The sequence below is a fragment of the Polyodon spathula genome, chromosome 13 (assembly GCF_017654505.1).
Source record: "Polyodon spathula isolate WHYD16114869_AA chromosome 13, ASM1765450v1, whole genome shotgun sequence".
Lineage (NCBI taxonomy): Eukaryota > Metazoa > Chordata > Actinopteri > Acipenseriformes > Polyodontidae > Polyodon > Polyodon spathula.
The window spans coordinates 41,863,334-41,881,482 of record NC_054546.1 but is presented as its reverse complement, the minus strand read 5'-3'; the positions used below and the strand labels follow the sequence as shown (position 1 = coordinate 41,881,482).

The following is an 18,149-nucleotide window of genomic DNA, read 5'->3' as shown; positions in this document are numbered from 1 at the left end:
TATTTAAAAATAAATAAAAAAACTAAAAATGTTGCATTACTGTCTACTGTAAAAGCAGGAACATATGTTGTGACAACCAACCCCAGTATGGGGCATGGTGTCACAGGTGACCGGCGCATTTTCAACCGTCTAAATATCATATTTGGAATAAAGTTATACTGAAAAAAAAAAATAATAAAAAAAAAAAAAACATCAATTTGTATGTGAAGAGTTATTCTTCAACGAGGAACAGAACCTCACAGCATGTCACTAGATTGAGGAAAATAATAGAGTAAAAAGTGTGACAACTAGTCCCGGTCTCACATAATGTATGTGCAGGGGCGTAACTAGGAATACATTTTTACAGAGACAAAAATTAATTTTTCTCTTTAAAAATAAAAACTTGCATATTCTCTCTCTTTCTCTCTCTCTATATATATATATATATATATATATATATATATATATATATATATATATATATATATATATATATATATATCCCTATTTACACTGTCAGAAATGTGTGATATTAAAAGGACAAAAAGAACAGAACTTATCAATATGAATAAGTAGCTAGGTTTATACCTTCATTGAGACATGCCTTTGGTTCACTGCTTCTGAAGTTAATGCTGAGACCGGTGACACTGATGCTACAGCTGGAAATGATAAGACTGGGCGTTTACTGGACTGCTGGACAGGTCAGACTGGTGCAGACACTGCTGGACTGGTCAGACTGGTGCAGACACTGCTGGACAGGTCAGACTGGTGCAGACACTGCTGGACTGGTCAGACTGGTGCAGACACTGCTGGACAGGTCAGACTGGTGCAGACACTGCTGGACTGGTCAGACTGGTGCAGACACTGCTGGACTGGTCAGACTGGTGCAGACACTGCTGGACTGGTCAGACTGGTGCAGACACTGCTGGACAGGTCAGACTGGTGCAGACACTGCTGGACTGGTCAGACTGGTACATACACTGCTGGACTGGTCAGACTGGTGCAGACACTGCTGGACTTGTTTTCAGCTCTTAAACGGTTGCATATTTCAAGTTACTTGTAAAATGCCCGGGGTTTGGGAACAACGGCACTGCACTATTAAATACACTGGTTTACATTTACACTGCTTAAATATGCATTGCTATGGAGAGAAATTAAGGGATTGTCATACATATTTTTATTTATTCGTGATTATCCGTGTAAACATGTTATACAAGTGTCATTCTTTCTGGAAAGCAGGTGTAATGTATCAAACTTAACTCGAGGTGTAAGTATGTATTACATTTGGTGAGATCCATTGGAACGGACCTGATAAACCGCGGTCCTGGGGGCCTCCTGCTGCGTCTTCTGGATTCAATTCCAACAGAGCTCTCAATCTCTTTACTAAACCCTTAACCGTACTAATCATCTGCTTACTTAAACCTTTTTAATTGTTTTCAGCTCTTAAACAGTTGCAGAGTTCAAGTTGCAATGCACATTTTGTATATATATTTTTTTAATAAGAACGCTATTTCGTTGTAAATCATACACGAACACATATATATGCTCCTTGAAAAGGAGCAGGCTCTTTTGTACAGCGGTATCGGCGCTATGCACACACACACACACACACACACACATATATATATATAGCAATTAACACAATGCAACCATTACCTACAAGAGCAGATCAACACACAACACTACATCCAGTTATGAAGACCATTTCAAACTGCCCACAACGTTGATGTTGAAGTCAAACAGACTGCATTGAAACCACTCCCAACGTGATTCCGAGCTGTGGTTCATCTCGCCGAGGGTTGTGTTTAATACGTGTTTAATAACTCTATAGGGTTTGCTTATTTTCAAAGAATTAAACGTCCTCGCTTTAGTGCAGAAGAATGACTGTTCTGACTCAGGCTGGCTCGGTGATTGCACTAATATTAATTGTTAACCGTCGCGACTGGAAACTCGTCCAAATGGTTGATTTTGGGCACCTGGCCACATCTGATATGTAGTCTCAAGATGCTGAGATATCTGGCCGGATTTAATTTTCACTGTAATTTGACTCTCTAAAGTTATTTTTTAAATGCTGTGCAGTGTATCTCGAAATGTACGCTTCAGCTGGCAGCCTCTGAGCAGTTCAGCACGAGTGCAGGATTGAGAATTAAATAAAAACAGAGCCTCCGCGGAGCTGGAAGTGGAGACGGCCGGCTGCGCTCAGGGGAATAACTCAGGAGCGCATGACAGGCCTAATGAAAAGCGAATGGGTTTTAGAGAGAGCTTCAGGGCGTCTTTCAAATGGATTGGAACCTGTTTCACAGTTCACATTACAGCAACGACACGGGCACCTGCTGCTTTCAGCTGAGACACAGTTCAAGCAGTGTTACTGAAAAACTTTTTATTTTTTATTTTTTTTAAATAAACAAAAATGCATCATAGGATACTGGTTTGTGTTTATGTAACACACGCAGTGCTGTAAACCCCAAAGTCATTCTAAATAAATCAAGTTATATTAACTCAAAAATTCAAATTGTATTCACAACGCTCATCCATTTTAAGTTAGTTGAACAGTTAGGTGTTCTTTAGTTGTTCAAATGTAAATGGTTTAAATTGAATCAGGGGACTAGATTCGCCGGATTTGTATCATTTATTTTTGGAATTGTTTGTTGTTTGTTGCGTTGTTGTTTTGTGTATGTGTGGTTGCACAGGTGTGTTGTGTTTGCTTGTCTTTTAAGCCCCCGCCTGCTCCCTTACATGTATTCTCCTTGTGTGTGGCCACCCCCGGTCGGTGGTCAGTCTGCGAATGAGACGCCCCTCCCTTCTCCCATATCTCTGCATCTGCCTGGTTCCAGCGCTTGTAAATGCTGTCATAAGCGGGAGTGTTACATTGGAAGCTAATATAATAGAGTGTTGATTGGACAGTCTGTTCTCTCAATAAATTATGTATTGTTTAAATGAAATACAAAGGTTCACACTAACTTGACTATTAAAAAGTAAATCTAACTCAGATTGATTAAGTTACATGAGTATACATGTTATGAGTTTAGTCCGCCTCAGAGAACGTTGTAACGAAACCCTATGAGTAGTTAAACTTAATTATATTACGGCAATGCGTTTACTCTATTTATTTATTTATTTATTTATTTTAGTGAACTTGACTTATCAGTGTTTACAGTGTATGTTGCAAACGAATAAATACATTTCTTTGAGCAACTTTTGTTTTCTTTAAATTGAGTTTGAAGCAGTGAGTGAGTGCTTGGTAGGACCAAGAAAAAATACCCGGATTGGGTACTAAAACAATGGAAAACTACCCCACACAAAGAACGATGACAGTCATATAGCGATAATTCTTTTTACTATAGACACTACGCTTAAATTGGGAGGTTTCTGGTAAATTTCAAGAGTCGGCCCCTGAGATTATGCTTTAATTATGAAGCTGTTATAGTTGTTTTTTAATGACCAAAATACAAAATTATGTGAAACCGTGTGCAGCTGCGTACTGCTAACGCTACACCAAACGGCAAAACACCGTCCTGTGACCTCTATCGAAGACGACGTATCTCAGTTAAAATCTCAGAGCACAATTAACGCGTGACTGCAATTTGCATAGTACTTAAATACCTTAAGGGGGTACTTTTATAATCTTATATGAAAATCTTATCAAATCTAACCGCAGGGCACTCTCTTGTAAGAATGGTAATGCGCTCTCTGTGCGCACCAGTACCTGCCGGTTTACCGCTGTATAAAATCACCCGATATTGCAATAGTTTACCATTCCACTCTATCAGCACTGAAAGCCGGCATGGCGGACCTTCCATCGCAAGGAGTCACGGTGGACCCGCAGTTTGGGCACAGCAGGTTTACTATCAATAAACTCATGGGGACCGAGGACAGCTCCAGGTACCGCTTTGGGACGCCCGAACTCAGTGCCGATGACACTTGGGACACGAACTGCAGTACCCAAACGAACACCTTCGGCTACAATACCCTGGACGCGGTGCCGCAGTATGACCACTATGCCAACACCATGGTCAAAGGCGTGAATCGCTGTCACAGACCTTCGCTCGCACAGCTGCATACTTTCATATACGAGGTTGGTGATGAAAACAACTTCTTTCTTTCTTTTTTTTTCTTCCTGTTGTTAAACACACATCTAAAGCTGAGGCTGCATGGCACACCGGGGAGACTTGGGGTTTGACACAGCAAAGTTACCTCAAACCAGGTCTCCCGGTCTCCTGGAACCAGGTTTCAAGCCACTGTTCCTAAAAATAATAAGCCGCTTCGTGTTCCCTCAGCTTTAGACTTTGTATTGCATTCGTTAACATCTTCTTTAACTCTAAACAAACTTTCGTTATGCCCTTTGGTAACAAGTCCAGCAGCTCCGATGCGGGTTAACGACCAGCTACAGTAAGTGTTGGGAATTGGAAGCTATAGTCATAGTCCCAGCACGACCAGCTCAAGCCCAGCGAATCCCAGCTCTTGGGTATACACCACTGCTGGGCACGGCATGGCGTTACCCTATCACCGCGACTTTACTGTCAGCTAAAGTCACTTTAAACTTGCATTCTCGCCCTGTCTCTGCTCTTCAGCCGGATGGTTTTCAGCCGCCCAAGACGTATGATGCTACAAACGATGCCGAGGGAGGAGAGGCCGTCAAAGAGGGGGAAGAAGGGGAAAGTGCCGACAAACCTCCGGGAGAGCCGGTCAGATTCGGCTGGGTGAAGGGGGTCATGGTAAAACTTAATTTTTAATTTAAATATAATTATTCAAATTACTCTCAGCCTTGTGACGGCCCACTGTGATGAATACAAATGTAGGCATACTGTTACTTTCCATGTTAAATCACCTTTCTAAAACAGTGCTGATTAGAGTAGGTGTGGCAGGCGGGTATTGATGATATATGCGTGATTGTACCAGTATGAACATTTCACAATTCCCCCAAAAGCATCTCATTCGCAGCTGCATGGAGATCCAGCAGCGCTGAGTTTCACTCGAGTTTCTCGAGCTGCTGATTGAACTGCGCCTGCCCAGACTGTGTCTTTAAATTTCAATTACAACACCGTTTGTGTGTATCCCTGCTCGCTCCAGTTTAGCCCTTCCTGAAACTTTGACGCAGATTATATATTAAATAAAACTGATAACCAGTTCACAAATGTGGGTATAAGATTATGTTTTAAAAATATAACTCTTATATATTATCTATATATACTCTTGTTTATATAAATAGTTTAAAATAAAGAGTTATTTTTAGCCAGGGAGTGTGGGGTGGTTTTTGCCGATAGAAGTTGTCTCTGTGTGCATTCCCTGGAAACTGTCCTTTTAAATCAATCAATCAATACTATTCCCAGTGCCTGCAAGGATTCCGCGTGTTCTGTTTTGTTTAATGTGTTTGTCTTTCTTTTTCAGATCCGGTGCATGCTCAACATTTGGGGAGTCATTCTATACTTGCGGTTGCCGTGGATCACTGGTCAAGCAGGAATCGGTGTGTGGCTTTCACTATATTATTGAGTATAATATGCATAGAGAAATACATCCGTCTTACATGTCATATGTTGTAACTCGTGTATTAATATAGTTTAGTGTGCCATCGTGGTTAAGAGCAACCGATTTGTAAAGGACTGCAATGTGCACGTGGATTCGTTTTTGCAAACTGTAAACTAATTTTGGGAAAGTAAAAGCTGCAGGCTAGGTAAAAACAGTCTCTGTTTTTAATAAAGCACAGGTGTGAGATCTCTGAGACACTGAAACTCGGGTATAATATTGTAGCGATCTCACCTACCAGCCCTGCTGCTGCCTTCCCCCGTGCCTGCTACAATCTCACTAGTCTGCATACCTGCGATGCGTGCTAAATCTTCTCAAGTACTAGAGTCTGTTGACAGGAATAATGAGTGACCTTTCCTAGCGCACAGGGCTGGGGATTTTGTTTTGCAGTCTTCATTTCAAGAACTCTTGACTCGTTAACTGCTCGCATGTAAATCGTGCGGGTGTGAGCTGAGCGCTGCTCAGATAGTAGACTGTCTACTTACACCGAAGCTGTCGCCTTTCAGGACTGACCTGGATCATCGTGCTACTGTCCTCCAGCATCACCGGGATAACAGGCTTATCAACGTCGGCCATCGCTACCAACGGGAAAGTAAAAGGAGGTGGGTATAGCTTTCTATCATCGGCATATATATATATATATATATATATATATATATATACATATATCACAGCAAGGGAATTCTGAAGCCATAGAAAAGTCCTAGATGTGCTAACCATAAACCACGTTCTGTAATTCTGCTGTCAGCCAGTTTGACACTGTTTATATTGCGTGCATGCCTCTCCCCTTGTATGAAAGCGTGGTAAATAGCACTGTAAACCACAGACGCATGAGAAAAAAGCATAAGAAAACAGGGTCCAGTATTCATTATGAAAGTGCCCCTTACAGCATGGCAAAGTGTAAAGCACAGTGAAATAGGAAACGGGTGTTGCAAAGAATAGGTATGGTAATGCATATGGTAAACCAGAGGGAAATGCACAGCAGGTACAGTATAATCATGGGGAAAGCATGGGACCACTACAAAAAATTCCATGCAAAAACACCAGGGTGCTAAACTTTCAGAAGGGTCACCCTGTAAGCAGTGACCAGGGTGTTTAATAAAGAGCTGTGTTTTAGTAAATGTAATGAGCTGTACTTTGTGTATATTATGTAAAGTGCAAACTGTTTCACCTGCAGCAGAGAGACTGAAGCGAGGCTGTAGTTATACACAGGGTGAATAGAAAATTAGTTCACCGCTGTGTTGATGTGTAAACTTGCTTTCTAATCACCCTATAGAAGTGCTAGCTGCACCTCTCGGGTTGCAGAGTTTGAAGCAGCTTGTCTTCCATCACGTTTCAGGAGGAACGTATTTTTTGATCTCGCGGAGTCTGGGGCCGGAGCTGGGGGGCTCGATTGGTCTCATTTTTGCCTTTGCCAATGCAGTGGCTGTGGCAATGCACACGGTGGGCTTTGCGGAGACCGTGCGGGATCTCTTGAGGGTGAGACTTGCTTTGTTACCCGTTGCACATGACCTGCTTTTATGCGGGCGATGGTCTGTTTCGTGAGATTATTCACAAACCAAATCAAACTCCCAGGGAACTGTTTTACTGAGATATGCAGAATCATGATACAAAAAAAAAAAAAAAAAAAAAACTGGAGTGAATAGTTGAAAATGGTATGGTACAGCATGACAGTATAATAAGAGTTTAATTTTTTCCGCAATACATGTGGCCATAACACATATATACATTAAACATAACAACAGTAAAGCATTCGTTTTAAAAAGGTAATGCATTCGGCGATGTCCAGTTCATTGTTCCTGTGTTTTTCTTATTTTCTCCAGGAATATGATTCCACAATGGTAGACCCCACTAACGACATCAGGATTATTGGAGTGATCACGGTGACCATTCTGCTTGGAATTTCATTGGCCGGTATGGAATGGGAGGCTAAGGTAATACAGTTTACAGCGAAATCCATTCTCAGTATACCCACAGCCTCTTTTATATAAGAGATTTTTGAAAACCCCAAATTAGACGCCATTCATTTTAGCCATCAAGCCAAACTTGAAATTAATTGAATTAAATGGAAAGGTCAGTGCTGGATTCGAACCGCAAACCATCCAGTCAGTCATCCCATTCAAGGGGAGAGCAAGCTGTGTAGTGGAGAGGTCAGTGCAGGTCTTAGGCTGATCTCAGTATTATTAACTCATCAGCCAGGAGGAGGAGATCCATCACAAACTCCAATGTTTGTTTTACCTGATCTGAAGGTCTGAAGCAAGAGGTTTGTTTAATCTCACATATTATTATTATTAGATAATTCCTCATATTGAATAACATTTATTCTAACAGAAAAAAACCCAAAGCCACTCTCATGTGTTCCCTTGATTGCATACTTTTCTGTATTTATAAGCAGGGAGTTGTTTGAATTTGTGACACGTTTGCGTTGGCAGGCCCAGGTTCTGTTCTTCTTCGTGATCATGATTTCTTTTATAAACTACATTGTGGGGACGATCATCCCCGCCACCCCGGAAAAGCAGTCCAAGGGCTTCTTCAGCTACAAGGGTGAGCTTTACAAGATTCATTGATCTGCTGTGTGGCAGATATAACGACCAGTGTGAATCCTCACACTGCGTGAGCAAAGGGCTTGCAAAATGCAGCATCGATACAAGCAACAGCCTGCAATTACACCACTCACCTTGGCTGTGCATTTATTAATAATGTTGACTGTACATAATCCATTTATATTTTGTTCTTCTGTAGGATTTTTATATTTTCCATAGAATCACCACAGAGCATTCAAAGTTCTATAGAATCTTTGATTTCTATACACAAATCTATAGAACTGTTCATAGCTTATAGAATAACATCAGTAACCCTACATACCAGTCTTTGTATGTCTTTTTTTATTTTTTTAATGGAGCTGGAAATCAGCAAGTCTCAAAAACCACACTCAACACGCATATGAAGTATGAGCTGCAATGGCAGTCTAGTGATAGATGCACACCTGCATGGCATATCTATTGACTGGTTACTAACATGGAACTAAACTTCAGCAGATGGTTAATTGCATATTAATTAAAAACGTATTGATGACAGTCTAGCCTAAATAAAGCGTTGCCTTTGTTTTATTTCTAATTTAATAATTTTTTTATTTGTTCTAAATCTTTTTCAGCTGCAATTTTTTCAGAAAACTTTGTGCCAGATTGGAGAGGTCCCGACGGAAGTTTCTTTGGTATGTTTTCCATATTCTTCCCCTCGGCCACCGGAATCCTGGCGGGAGCCAACATCTCAGGAGATTTGAAGGTAAGGTAGACCCCATATATGGAGGGCTAGTGAAGGACTGTGAAACCACCTTGATTTGCAGAACAATTTACTATATTTACAAACATCACACCACTCAGGAAAACCAGCAGTGGCTGGTCAGTAACCTGTCCGTCATGTTAAGCGACTGTGCGAACTAGGAGTTGGTGGTCACCCAGTTGTTACATGGTTGTGTCTGCCTTGTAATGGTAGCACTTTGATTAGCATAGGGTTCCTAAACAGCAGCACCAATCCCAGAAGGAAGCTGCTCAATCTGTGTGAAAAGAACAAACCCACTGTGTTTTACTGTGGGGTGTTTAACAGCATCTTTTCCCTGGTCTTGAAATGACAGGACCCTGCGGTAGCGATCCCCAGAGGGACAATGCTGGCTATTTTCTGGACGACAATGTCATACCTTATCATTTCTGCTACCATTGGTGAGTTCCATCTCTGCTAATCGTTCAGGAGTGTCATTTGTTGTCAAATAACCCATTCGACTGAATAACATTCACGCCAACAGAAAAAAGAAAAAAAAATGTGTATGACAAGAATCCTTGTTGAATTGATACATGATGGAGGGGGATTTTGAGAGCCAGCCATGAGGAACTGTCTGGGCAGTGATCTGCTCTCCCAGTCCTTTGTAAATGAAGCTCTGCTTGGTTTGAACCCATGTTTCCAGGCTCCTGTGTGCTCAGGGATGCCTCTGGGAATATAAATGACACCATTGAGATGCCCTCTATTGGCTGCGAGGGACTTGACTGCAGTTATGGATGGAATTTCACCGAATGTGCGAAGAATCATAACTGCCAGCACGGTCTACTCAACTACTATCAGGTACCTGCATTGTTCTTGGAGTTCCGGTAAACTTTGGAGTGTTTATTTGCAGTTGACCAGCTTAAAACCCGGCCTGCCGCCACTGATCCATTTAAACCGGTGCTGAAATGCACTAGATGGGAGTATTTCAAACAGAGGAGAACAAAGTAGGAGACAGGTAGATTTACTGATAGATACAGTCGTTCTAGATCTCTTCAGGTAATGGTGAGCTTCTCAATGAAAAACCATCAATAAAGCGTGCAGGCCTGGGGTCCAGTGAGGACTTGTTCAGAAAGCAATCCTTTATATTGTCTTTGTTTGCCCTCCAGACCATGAGCATGGTGTCTGGGTTTGCCCCTCTGATCACAGCTGGCATCTTTGGGGCGACCCTCTCCTCTGCGCTGGCCTGCCTCGTATCAGCACCCAAGGTCTTCCAGGTAACAACACCTTGCAGTGGATGTCATATCGCCTGGAGTGAGGCTTTGCAACATTTAGGAAACTAGTTGACAGCGTCAGTGTTGATTTCTAAGGCCGTCAATGTTCTAATTGTTGGAATAACATGCGTACAAAATGAACGTGCTGAGCAATTGTCTGTTTGGCATGTCAAGACATGATTGCATTTCCATGGTTAAAAAGACCTTGTTTTAAAAAAAAACCCAAAAAATGCTTTTTACATTTTTTTACTTCTCTGTCCCAAGTGCCTTTGCAAAGATAACCTTTACCCTTTGATCGGATTCTTCGGAAAAGGTTATGGAAAGAACGATGAACCAATCAGGGGATACCTGCTGACCTACTTCATCGCTGTCGGCTTCATTCTGATCGGTAAGCGTGTCTCTCACGTGGCTGGCTGTGATTAATGTGTGGAGGAGATTAGGAGGCTGGTGTTGAGTAATATAAAGATGTGTCTGTGTGCTGCGCAAGGGGAGCCTGGCTCTTTAGATACAGCTTCTTAGTCTCTGAAGCTGGAGATGTAAGGTTCAATCCCCAGTGTTAATCATGTTGGATTTTAATAAGGATAAGGAAGCCTCTTGCTGTAGAGAGCCATTCCCCTCCAGGCTGATTATCTAGAATGAAATATTGACGACTAGAAAACCATTTAGAACAAGGCTAGAGTAAAGGCCTTCTACATATTTCAATAATTGCCAAGTAAAGTTTGAATTTCACTTGTACAATGTTTCCCGAAATGTGTCAATGAATTCAGAAGATACCTTAAGCTGGTTCATAATTGTTCATTCCAGTCGATGATCCCTTGTCCCTTATTTGACAGCAGGGTCCTGCTCACGGGTGATTCAGTGTCGAGCAAGGGTTTGCTATTATGTGTGGATTGCTTGTCATGAAGTAATCGCTTCTCATGAAGAGCCGTTTTCTCTTTCTGCATGCAGCTGAACTGAACACTATTGCTCCCATCATCTCCAATTTCTTCCTGTGCTCGTACGCTCTTATCAACTTCAGCTGCTTCCACGCTTCCATCACAAACTCCCCAGGTATGTATGCTCAGTGCCCCCCTGTTCACCTGGGTATGTATGCTCAGGGCTCCTCTTCACTCGGGTATGTATGCTCAGGACCCTCCTGGTCACCCGGGTATGTATGCTCAGGACCCCCTGGTCACCCGGGTATGTATGCTCAGGACCCCCCTGGTCACCCGGGTATGTATGCTCAGGACCCCCCTGGTCACCCGGGTATGTATGCTCAGGACCCCCTGGTCCCCCGGGTATGTATGCTCAGGACCCCCCTGGTCACCCGGGTATGTATGCTCAGGACCCCCCTGGTCACCCGGGTATGTATGCTCAGGACCCCCCTTCACCCGGGTATGTATGCTCAGGACCCTCCTGGTCACCCGGGTATGTATGCTCAGGACCCCCCTGGTCACCCGGGTATGTATGCTCAGGACCCCCCTGGTCACCCGGGTATGTATGCTCAGGACCCCCTGGTCCCCCGGGTATGTATGCTCAGGACCCTCCTGGTCACCCGGGTATGTATGCTCAGGACCCCCCTGGTCACCCGGGTATGTATGCTCAGGACCCCCCTGGTCACCCGGGTATGTATGCTCAGGGCCCTGTTCACCTGGGTATGTGTGCTCAGGGCTCCTCTATTCACCCCGTGCGTCTGCACAGCCCTGTTCCGTACTGTGTGTAACATATGTGTGCCTGCAGGCTGGAGGCCATCGTTTAAATACTACAGCAAGTGGGCCTCGCTGCTGGGAGCCATCATCTCCGTGGTGATCATGTTCCTGCTCACCTGGTGGGCCGCTCTGATCGCCATCGGGATCGTCATCTTTCTGCTGGGTTACGTGCTCTACACGAGACCAGGTACTCTCTTTCACCAGCGGCTGGCCACTCCTGTCTTTATTCTAAACTTGCTCTAAATTGTTTGATTGAACCAATTAAACCTCCATCCAGACCCTGAAGTAGTTAAGTATCTGAACCTGGAGCGGAAAGACCCTTTCCATCACAGCCGTTAAACTGGACCATGTATAACGCGATGCCGTTCTGTTTCATTTCCCTGTATTCGTTTCCTGTCCGCTGTGATTATCCTGAGGTATCTGTGCAGGGCACAGTGCAGCAGGTCTCACTGATCGCTCCCCAGTATACACTGCCTTGGTGTGATGCACTTCTGCAATATCTGTGCAGTTTGAACAGGGTGAAGCTTCACAAAGGGAGGGGAGTGAATCGAGGGTTTGGGTCTCTAATAACTCTTTCATGTGTGTTTCAGCTATCAACTGGGGCTCTTCAGTGCAGGCGAGTTCTTATAACAGGGCCTTGTCCTGCTCTGTTGGCCTAAATGAGGTGGATGACCATATTAAAAACTACAGGTAAAATATTCATGTCTTTCACAAGGTCTTTCTAAAATATGTATTGCATGTCGGATATATTTATATAATCAGTCACATGTGCATAATTGTACCATGTTAGGTTTCCTACCTATGTATTTATTTTATAGTGCAGTTATGGGTTTTTTTTTTTCAAAGTTTTGGCAGGGCATGAATAACTTCAAAGTTTTCCCACCAGGGTGTTTTCTTATTATCAAAAATATGAATCCCACAAAACTGTTTTTAAAATTGTGACCAAAAACTGATATATATATATATATATATATATATATATATATATATATAAAATATATTATAAAAATATAAATTATATATATATATATATATATATATCCCAACCTATTGTTTTCCTTTTCCGCTCATTTTGTTTCCCGTTTGCTTCAGGCCGCAGTGCTTGGTCCTCACTGGAGCTCCTGGTTTCCGCCCGGCCATGGTGGACCTTGTTGGGACCTTCACTAAAAACCTGAGCCTCATGGCATGTGGGAACGTGATCATTGTGAGCCTTTCTTGTTTGTTGTATTGCTGTTATTCCATTTGGGTTTTGCTTCTTAACTAAAGGTGCCGGAGGCAAGACCAGGGCTTGCTCAGGGTCTGGATTTCAGGTGTTGTGTTACACATCCCTGGAACACTCCCAGAATCCTGACCCATGACGTAAGAGCTTCCTTGAGTGGGTTATTCCTCCCTGTCCTTTCATTACAACGTAGGGTGCCCAGAAAGAGGCTGTGCAGAGTAGTTTCACATGTAAATCCACTGGAAATAATCCCAAGAACCACCAAATCCATTTCATCTTTAGAGCACAAGCTGTATTTATGTTATTTGATGCATTACATTCAGACTTAACTTTTGCGGTTAACAAAATCGAATGAGTACATCATCGTAACAATACAGTTCAAGAGAAAATTAAAACAGTTAGATGCTGCCAGTTAAAAATGCTCCAATACATTACAAAGTAGTAGCCTGTCCTCAAATGAGAACAATGGCACTCAATGGGGTAAAACAAGTAAGATGGGTTCCTGTTTTAAACGGCAGGGTCCTCGTAAGCAGAAGATTTCGGAGCTGAGCCGTGCAGATAGCCATGTGATGTGGCTCAACAAGAGGAAGAGCAAGTCCTTCTACACCGGCATCGTCGCAGACGACTTACGCAGCGGAGTTCAAATCCTCATGCAGGTAAGCACGCCTCTCTGCCTCTTTAAATGAAGGCATTCAATGAACTCTGCTTCCTGGGCTAACAGTGGACTAACGTATTCCCCTTAGGCTTCAGGTCTCGGAAGAATGAAACCTAACGTTCTGGTAATGGGGTTTAAAAACAACTGGAAATCAGATAACCCCAGCAACATGGAAAACTACATCGGCATTATCCAGTAAGTGAAATCATTTCCGTGAGGGAGAAAGAACGTACCTGGGAGAAACAGTCAAGGTTAATGGTTTAAAATATAAAATCCTTTCATTAGAGAATAAAAGGAGATGGCCCATAACTACACATGCTTGGCTGCCCCTCGATGGTTCACCAGGGAACACAGCAATAATCTCCGCTTCTGACCTCTCAAACAGGGCAGCTGCTCTGATTGCCTCTATTGATGCTTGTGTTTCCTTTTTCCAGCGATGCCTTTGACTTCAATTATGGAATTTGTATATTGCGCATGAAAGAAGGGCTGGACATATCTCGAACGATGCAAGCGCATGGTGAGTTAGGGAGGGAGCCACTAACAAATAATTCAGTTACTTTGCTAAATATCTATAAAAAACAGGATTTATTTTTAATTGAACCTTCCCCATAGGTACTAGTCTTAGGTCTTGTGCAAATGGCAGGAAGTCTTTGTAATCTCAACAGCCTTTAACATGCTGATATATGCATTTACCAGAGTGGACGGGTTTTGAGTAAACTGAGCCTAGGACTCAATTCAATTAACTCTTGAGCTGTGAAAAAAGCACTTTGGAGAAAAACGCTATGTAGAGTCATACCAGGGTGCTCAGCAATTTGAAACTACTGACTGTGCTTTGTGTTTATCAGTTAGCAGAAGTCCCTTATAAAATGTGTACAGTAATGCTGCCGTGCTTTTTCCATAATTCTATTATGCATTGACTGTAGTCTACAATGGTTTGTCATACCTCCCCAGGCTTGCTATGTGTGTCTGTGTGTTTCCATGCTTGTACTTATCTTACCAAGTTTTATCAGGGCAGTAACAATGTGTGTCTCCACAATCAACAGTTAACCCCGGCTTTGAGGCTGCTGATGACAATCATGTTAATGGATCTGTAGCAGCTTACACTGTCAACGGAACCTGTGAGTATCAATAAAGTGAAATCCTCAGTGAGCAGAGTCCCTTAGACCTGAACCTGGTATAGTGTGTCTCGCATCTTAATTGATTGGGGCCTTCAGTCCCAATAATGTATATTTAAAAACAGAATTAGGATGGGTAACTAAAAAAACATTGTTCTCATTTCAGTGGATCCAGAGGCCTTAGTTGCCGAGCAGCAAACCACCACTGTGTTCCAGTCTCAGCAGGGCAAGAAGACAATTGATATCTACTGGCTGTTCGACGATGGAGGTATGAGTTAAAAAACTAAAACTGGGAAACACCCAAGCCCATACCACTTCTATCCCAAAGACACACTTTAGAATGCTGTCATGTGATCTAGGCACTGGATCACACACCTACTGTATACACAGCATAAAATGAACTGGAATTTCAGCACATCCTTTACCGTGATTGGTCGATTTCTCGTGCATGATTTACAATAGTTTCTAATTGCTCAGCCATACTATGTATTTGCACGGTTCTGTGTGGAGAGGGCCAGTGTCCCCTCTGTAAACTGCCCTTGCTGCTGCCCGCAGGTCTGACTCTCCTCATTCCCTACCTGCTGACGCGCAAGAAGCGCTGGAGGAACTGCAAGGTGCGAGTGTTCGTGGCAGGCCAGCTCAACAGAATGGACGAGGAGCGGAAAGCGTGAGTGTCTCTGAGTGTGGGGATTGAGCGCCCCAGACTTGCACAGCATCTACACAGCTTTGTGCTGTTTCTCCATTTTCATTACTTGAGAGTAGCCGTTATTTACTTCATGCTAATATCGAACTCGGCTTTCGCTAAGATAAAATGAGATTTTAGTGGTGGGGACCAAGCAAGACGTAGCTTCACTGTAACATATGAGCCTTCAGTGCTTTTCCGCTAGGTAAAGTGAACTTCCTATTGGCCCGCTGTTGATGGCTGAAGTGTCATGCTGGCTCCAGGGATCAGCCTATTTGCGGCCTCCCTGGTGCATAAGCACACACAACGGCAGCGATGCTGGCTTCAGGGATCAATCAAAGTGCTGGCTCATAGTGTCTCAGCATGACAACCGTCTGGAATGGGCTGGGTGGGCCCCTCCTGTCTTTGATGTTTCATCGACTAGCCCACGACACCTCAGGAAATTTCGACTGATGCTTGCTCCCAGTTCCACACCCCTCCACCCAGCCCAGCCCAGCCCAGCCCAGCCCAGTTTACTTTCCTTAGCCCTCCAATCCTTGCAGCCTTCCTGTACTTGCAGATAGAGCCTGTTTATAGACTGTCAGACCTAAAAGAAATGCTTTCCCCTTGCATTCCAGGTTTATAGCGCTCCTGAGTAAATTTCGCCTTGGATTCAACGATGTTCAGGTGCTTCCAGACATCAATCAAAGACCACAACCTGAGAAGTAAGATCTGGACCAATGAATCTTTTAAGACTACAGCATTACAGTTTAATAAAGGCTTCTCAGGAGGGGTCTCTTATCAGTAGCGTTACTAGAAGTTCAAAGTGCATTACATTGCTGTATTTTACAGAATGATCTGTATTTATATATTCAGTCATGGAATATATGTTGGTTAATGGGGGTATACAGTATGCAGTACTACTGAAAGCAGAGGCACTGGAACAGTTTTTAAAGTGGGGGTGCAGAAGGCCATTGAACAAAACTGTAACCCCTGTATATGATGGAAGCCATGCAAAACCAGAGAATGCTGCCGCACCCCCAGCACCCCTAGTTCCAGCACCCCTAGTTCCAGCACCCTTGACTGAAAGAATATATAATTCATATCTGGAGAACTGTTTCTTCTCTGCATGTCTCTGATAGCAGTGTCTTCATACCTGTTTTGTGTTTGTATAGTGTGAAGAGGTTTGATGACTTGCTGAGTCCTTACAAGCTGAATGGCGACTTCAAAGATGAAGCCAAAATCAACGAATTAAAAAAAGATTTCCCTTGGAAAATATCAGATGAAGAGATCCAGAAAAACATGCCAAAGGTAAAAACTACTGAATAAAATAAATAGAAGAAAACTAGACTCACGTTCTGACCTTCAGGGTATCTCTGTGGGGTGCTTTGTATAATTATAATAAATTAACAAACCCTTTCTAAACCAGTTGAAAAAAAAAAAAAACGGTTGCATGAACTGCAAACTTGATTAAATTAATCAGAATGCTTTAAACATCTGTTCATTTTCCCTGCAGTCGCTTCGACAAGTCAGACTGAACGAAATCTTGCTTGATTACTCGCGCGACGCCGCCCTTATCGTCATGTAAGTAGAAACAGCAGAGACACACATATATTGTAACTGTATTAAATATTGCAAAAACACATCGCTGTGCTTTACAGTCCTACCAGAATACCATTGTGTAACCGAGTGGTAAGCAGCGTAACCACTGTGCAACTGGATCAGACCTCTTGAAGATGGCATTGTATTGGCTCTCCAGCAGGGTTCCATGGATGTGCATTGTATTTGTTTGCATGGGTGTACGGTAGCACGCGTGTTTTCTAAATCAGCCACAATGTTTTGTTGTGCAGGACCATGCCCATCGGCAGGAGGGGTGAGTGCCCCAGCTCACTCTACATGGCCTGGCTGGAGACCCTGTCCCAGAATCTGAGACCCCCGGTTATGCTGATCCGAGGAAACCAAGAGAGCGTCCTCACCTTCTACTGCCAGTAACACGGAGAGTCACACTGCAACACTCCTTCAACCTACTTGCACAGACCCTCATTTGTTTTTGTATACAACTAAGTCGCCCTGAGTAAGGTTGTCTGGTAATGAATTAATAATAATAATAATAACAACAATAATAATTTGCACTTCTGTGTCTCTTCACATATTATCATGCCTCAGTTATGCATTCTAGTGGCTAATGCAGCAGCTTGCAAAGGGAAGCAGCCCAGTGGACTTTGATGTTACACAACAACAGCTATTTGCTGCATTGTCAGCAGTGTTGAATGAGGGGAAAGGGTACAGAAGAGGTCAGAGCTGTAGGTGGTTTATTTAAGTACAATTTGAATAATCACATTTGTATAATAACATATATAAGAAAATATTGCAATTTAAGATTGTTTTAATTTTATACAGTATACATATATATATATATATATATTAGATTCCACTTTGTGCACATTTTTCAATTGTCCTCTTTTAAAGTTATACTTTCTGTTCGTCCTAAATAAAATGAAGTTCGTAGGTAAGGGTTTTATTTTATTCATAATAAAAATGAAAAGCAATGCTCTGTAGCAAGAAAATGTTGTTTATTTAAGTAGATTATTCAAATAAATAAATGGGTGCTTGCTGTATATCGTGATAGACAACTGTCTCGTACGTTAATGTACTATATAAACTGAAACTGCTTGGAAAATAAACTCACTGAAATCAACACTGAGTTTGACTTATTCACTAGTAAACTGCAAGTTAATCTTCATGAAACTGGAACGGAAACTCCCATAGAGGGTTTGGCT

The 18,149-nt window shown here is 42.7% G+C and overlaps 2 protein-coding genes across 2 annotated transcripts; both read left to right on the top strand.

Moving 5' to 3' along the window:
• Positions 1-3,667: 3,667 nt before the first annotated feature.
• Positions 3,668-4,945, top strand: LOC121325334 (solute carrier family 12 member 3-like). The gene is made up of 3 exons (XM_041267761.1): positions 3,668-4,054; positions 4,551-4,694; positions 4,907-4,945. The coding sequence occupies exons 1-3, from the start codon at positions 3,764-3,766 to the stop codon at positions 4,943-4,945; spliced, it is 474 nt and encodes a 157-aa protein (XP_041123695.1). The 5' UTR covers positions 3,668-3,763.
• A 155-nt stretch (positions 4,946-5,100) lies between these two features.
• LOC121325199 (solute carrier family 12 member 3-like) lies at positions 5,101-17,668 on the top strand. The gene is made up of 25 exons (XM_041267540.1): positions 5,101-5,115; positions 5,368-5,443; positions 6,009-6,104; positions 6,842-6,981; positions 7,326-7,436; positions 7,935-8,046; positions 8,657-8,787; positions 9,137-9,221; positions 9,464-9,618; positions 9,927-10,034; positions 10,296-10,419; positions 10,980-11,081; positions 11,751-11,906; positions 12,310-12,409; positions 12,812-12,923; positions 13,457-13,594; positions 13,682-13,788; positions 14,028-14,110; positions 14,637-14,711; positions 14,875-14,976; positions 15,264-15,375; positions 16,008-16,094; positions 16,545-16,680; positions 16,886-16,953; positions 17,220-17,668. The coding sequence occupies exons 2-25, from the start codon at positions 5,377-5,379 to the stop codon at positions 17,359-17,361; spliced, it is 2,649 nt and encodes an 882-aa protein (XP_041123474.1). The 5' UTR covers positions 5,101-5,115; positions 5,368-5,376; the 3' UTR covers positions 17,362-17,668.
• The last annotated feature ends 481 nt before the right edge of the window (positions 17,669-18,149 follow it).